Here is a 4,810-nt window from a genome sequence, read left to right as displayed (position 1 = left end):
ATGGGAAAGAGGCAGTTTTATCAAGGCAAAGGGTTCCGGTCGCAATGATGTGTATAGGCCGGTCATCCAACAGAAATAACAACAGTGGAGGCCACCACCGTATTATATAGGGGTTTGAATGTGGTTAGGCCCGGCCTGAGTCTCTCCCGCCATGACCGATGAGTGGATCACGATGGCACCGGTGGTACCGCCTTCTTCTAGACCGATTACCGGTGCAGAATTTGAGGCCCTCGTGGTCGAGAGCTAGATTGCAATCTGTAATACCACACAATACGGTCGAGAGAGTGTGGTTTGTTATAGTTGCAGTGAAGCTGGGCATATCAGGCGGTTTTGTCCCAAGTCCAATTCAGGGGTGGAACAGAGACCACATGGCAAGGTGTATTATCTAGTGCCAGAGGAAGAAGTTGTGGATCCTGCATCAGTCCAAGAGGAAGCCACGGTATATAATGCGATGGGGGCAGATATCAACGCGACCGATCAAGTGGTTGAAGGTATGATATGTCTGTTTACACATAAGGTGCATGTCTTGTTTGATACGGGTTCTACTCATTCTTTCATTTCTAAAAATATGGTGGAGATTCTTGGTTTGGATGTAGTTAATACTGGGAGGAAGCTTATTTTATATACTCCTTTAGGAAAGAAAACTATGTTCTTTGAAGTTTGTCACCATTGTGTGATAAAGATAGGTGATAGGGAGATGATAGTCAATCTAACGGTGATGGACCTAAAAGATTTCAATATCATAGTAGGGATGGATTTGTTAGGAAAGTATCATGCCCATGTAGATTGTTTTGCAAAAACAGTGACTTTTAGAGTACCGGGGCAGCCTGAGGTTGTGTTTAAGGGGATTAGAAATACGGTATCTCGGGTTGTGAAGGCCAAGTCTGACTTCAAGTATGATAGATACGGATTGTTAGCCGGTCTTAGTCTCCAAGGGCTGAAGTTCGAATCTTTCGAGCTTGTTCCCGTGGTTCGTGAGTTTGCGGCAGTGTTCCCAGATGCATTGCCGGGATTGCCTCCCTGGCGTGAGATAGATTTTGTAATAGATCTACTACCGGGAACGTCGCCTATTTCGATGATTCCTTATCGAATGGCTCCTCTCGAAATGAGAGAACTCAAGTCCCAATTAGATGAATTGAAAAGATTGGGGTTTATTAGGGAAAGCCACCACCTTGGGGAGCACCGTGTTATTTGTGAAGAAGAAAAAGATGGGTCTTTTCGCTATGTGTGGATTATTATCTGTGAATAATGTGACTATCAAGAACAAATATCCGTTGCCTAGGATCAATGACTTATTTGATCAGTTAAGGGGTGCCAAGTATTTCTCGAAGATAGATCTCAGAACAGGCTACCATCAGATGAGAATTCGAGAAGAAGATATAAAGAAGACAACTTTCCGAACACGGCTAGGGCATTTTGAGTTTTTGGTGTTACCATTTGGATTGACCAATGCTCCAGCTGCATTTATGGATCTCATGCACCGAGTGATGTGGAAATACTTAGATCAATTTGTTATCGTATTCATAGATGACATATTGATTTATTCCAAGACTAGGGCTGAACACAAGGAACACTTGAGGATTGTCTTCCAAACCTTAGTTGATCATCAGCTTTATGCCAAGTTTAGTAAATGTGAGTTCTGGTTGAATGAGATGAGGTTTTTAGGGCATGTTGTATCGGAGAATGGAATAAAAGTTGATCGTTCCAAGATAGAAGGCGCAAAGGAATAATTGGCGAGACCGACGCCGCCTACGAAATCGAAGTTTCTTGGGATTGGCAGGTTATTACCGTCGTTTTGTAAAAGGATTCTCTAGCATAGCGTCGTCCTTAACTAGATTGACACAGAAGGAGGTGAAGTTTGAATGGACGGAGGCATGCGAAAAAGCTTTCCAAGAGCTAAAGACACGATTGATAACAGTGCCAGTTTTGACCATTCCAGATTTGGAGAAGAGTTATGTGATTTATACTGATGCCTCTAACACCAGGTTAGGATGTGTCTTAATGCAAGAAGGTCAAGTGATAGCGTATGCGTCTAGGCAATTGAATGCCCATGAGAAGAATTATCCTACTCATGACTTGGAGTTAGCGGCGATTATTCATGCTCTAAAGATATGGAGACATTATGTGTATGGTGAAAAGTTTGAAATATTCTCTGATCACAAGAGTTTTAAGTACTTGTTTTCGCAGAAAGATTTAAATATGAGGCAGAGGAGATGAGTCGAGTACATGGAGGACTATACGTTCTCATTGCAATACCATCCGGGTAAAGCAAATGTAGTTGCCGATGCATTGAGTAGAAAGCGAGAACATGTTTGTGCTCAGATGATGATGAAGGAGTGGCAATTCTTTGGAGTCCGGCCGCTTCTTATGGTTTTGAAATCACGGGAAATGGAAGTGGAGATCCTCAGAAGTGCTATTATTTAGCACAGATGACAGTGACGGCAGAAAACACCTTAGTCCAGGAGATTGTGAATGCCCAAAATACATCGAAGGATGGACCTAGGTACCTAGTATATGTGGAGAATGCCAAGGATGTCGATTGGGAAAAACATGGAAACGAAAGTATCAGATTCAGAGGAAGAATTTGGGTACCTTATGATCACTCTTTGAGGAATGATATCTTGAGTGAAGCACATAGATCGAAGTATACAATTCATCCAGGCGGTACCAAAATGTACAGAGATCTGCATCATCAGTTTTGGTGGCCGGGTATGAAGCGACACATTGCGGAATATGTTAAGAAGTGTGCCACATGCCAACAGGTGAAAGCTGAACACCATAGACCACCTGGTCTTCTTAAACCTCTGGAGGTTCTGGAATGGAAGTGGGAGAATATAACTATGGATTTTGCATCCGGGTTACCGAGGACCAGTGAGGGAATAGATTCTATATGGGTCATTGTTGATGATAGTCAACCAAGTCCGCCCATTTCATACTGTTAAGACTACTTACTCTGTGAAAAGCTAAGTAGAATCTACATGTCAGAGATACTGAGGTTGCATGGGGCACCATTATCGATAATTTTAGATAGAGGTACTCAATTTACCGGTTCATTTTGGAGAAGTCTTCAAAGGGAATTGGGGACCAAACTGAAATTCAAAGACAACATTTCATCCATAAAACCGATGGGCAATCGAAAAAGAGTCATTCAAATCATAGAAGATATGCTTCGTGCTTAAGCCCTTGATTTTGGGGGTAGTTGGAAGACTTATTTAGCGTTGGGTGAGTTTGCTTACAATAATAACAGTTACCAATCTAGTATTGGTATGGTTCTCGCTTTGAAGCGTTGTATGGCGACCTTGCGAGAACACCTCTCCTGATCAAACCGAGATAGTATTATGTTGGGGCCGAGATGGTTAGTGACACCACACCGAATATTAGAGTGATACTGAATCGGTTGCTCACAGCCCGAGTCGTCGAAAAAAGCTATCGCGGATAAAGCGTAGACATCCCTTGGAATTTTATGAAGGTGATAGGGTATTTTTGAAAGTATCTCTGAAGAAGGGAATTCAGAGGTTCAGGATGAAAGGGAAACTTGCACCTAGATATGTGGGACCTTTTCCGATTATTCAGAAGATCTCGGAGTTGGCGTATAGGCTTGAGTTACCGGAAAGGCTATCACGTGTCCATAACGTGTTCCATATTTCGATGCTATGCAAGTATGAGCCTGATCCCCTACATGTGGTCGATTTGGAATCGTTGGAATTAGAAGAAGACATTACCTATCCGGAAGGGCCAGTTCAGATTCTAGATACGAGAGAAAAGAGATTGCGGTCAAAGGTCATTCTGTTGGTAAAGGTCTTGTGGAGAAATCACAATGTAGAAGAAGCAACATGGGAGAAGGAATCGGATATGCTGCAACAATATCCAGAATTGTTCGAAAACTAAGGTATGATTTAATTTCGAGGACCAAATTTTCTTTTAAGGAGAGTAGGATGTAAAGACTCAAATTCTTGTTAAGGGTATTTTCATAAATTTCATATTTAACCTAGGGACATTTAGGTAATTGGTCGGTCGGGTTTACATTTCAAACTTACGTAACTTAATGGAACTTAACTCAAACTCATAAGCCATGTTAGATAAGCAAATCATATGAGAAAAATTTGACAAAATGTCGGTTAGCGGCTTTCTGCGTTCGAAGCTGGCACGAGTTAACAGCTTACATGCATGAGTGGGTTATCGTTATAGCCTGCGGTGGGATAGAATGTAGGAGATTAAATTAAGCTGGATGGGCCGAAAAATAATTTCGACGCTAAGTCAAATTAGTTAGTGGTTAGGAGTGAATTATGTTTTAGGCCTAATTTAGACAATTGGGCTTGGGTCTTAACTAACTAAACAAGAAAAGACAAAAATAGAACAAAAATGTATCGCACCAAAACAACAAAAAATCGCACCCAATTCTTCAATTTCGCTCAACACTGAAAACCTAGGAGAGAGAAAATTCAAATTCGCCCAAATTCAATTGATTAAAACCTCAATTCAAACACCCAATCCCTAACAACACTAAACGCGAGTGTGGGGATTCAAAAATTGATTGGAATTTCGTTGTATTCCCGTGAAAGGTGAGTTTAATTTCGTTTCAAATAAATATTTAAACTCATTTCAATGGATTTGATGTGTTACTGAAGATATTTGAATGGGGTGGTTGTATAATTCGACAGGAGCTATTTGGAGAGGTAATGGCTTAATGAAATCAGTCGAGAAGAAAGCTAAATGAAGAATTCTTACTGATTTGGTAAGAGACTTTTATATCCTCTAGTTCTATACTTTGTTTCATATGCCTGGGAATTATAAAAGCAATGATTCTAAG

At 41.1% G+C, this 4,810-nt stretch overlaps 1 protein-coding gene across 1 annotated transcript; it reads left to right on the top strand.

The window, feature by feature from the left end:
- The first annotated feature begins 3,522 nt into the window (after positions 1-3,522).
- LOC147476549 (uncharacterized) lies at positions 3,523-3,888 on the top strand. Its single transcript, XM_086585760.1, has one exon. It carries the CDS (start codon positions 3,523-3,525, stop codon positions 3,886-3,888), a length of 366 nt encoding a protein of 121 aa, XP_086441886.1.
- The last annotated feature ends 922 nt before the right edge of the window (positions 3,889-4,810 follow it).

Source organism: Coptis chinensis, chromosome 9 (genome assembly GCF_015680905.1).
Source record: "Coptis chinensis isolate HL-2020 chromosome 9, ASM1568090v1, whole genome shotgun sequence".
In the NCBI taxonomy this organism is placed as follows: Eukaryota; Viridiplantae; Streptophyta; class Magnoliopsida; order Ranunculales; family Ranunculaceae; genus Coptis; species Coptis chinensis.
Note: the sequence above shows the minus strand (reverse complement) of the source record. Positions and strands in the feature narration are given on the sequence as shown.

What these genes read in the sequence shown, in the direction of transcription:
- LOC147476549 (XM_086585760.1), top strand. Translation starts at nt 3,523, where the DNA reads ATGAAAGGGAAACTTGCACCTAGATATGTGGGACCTTTTCCGATTATT.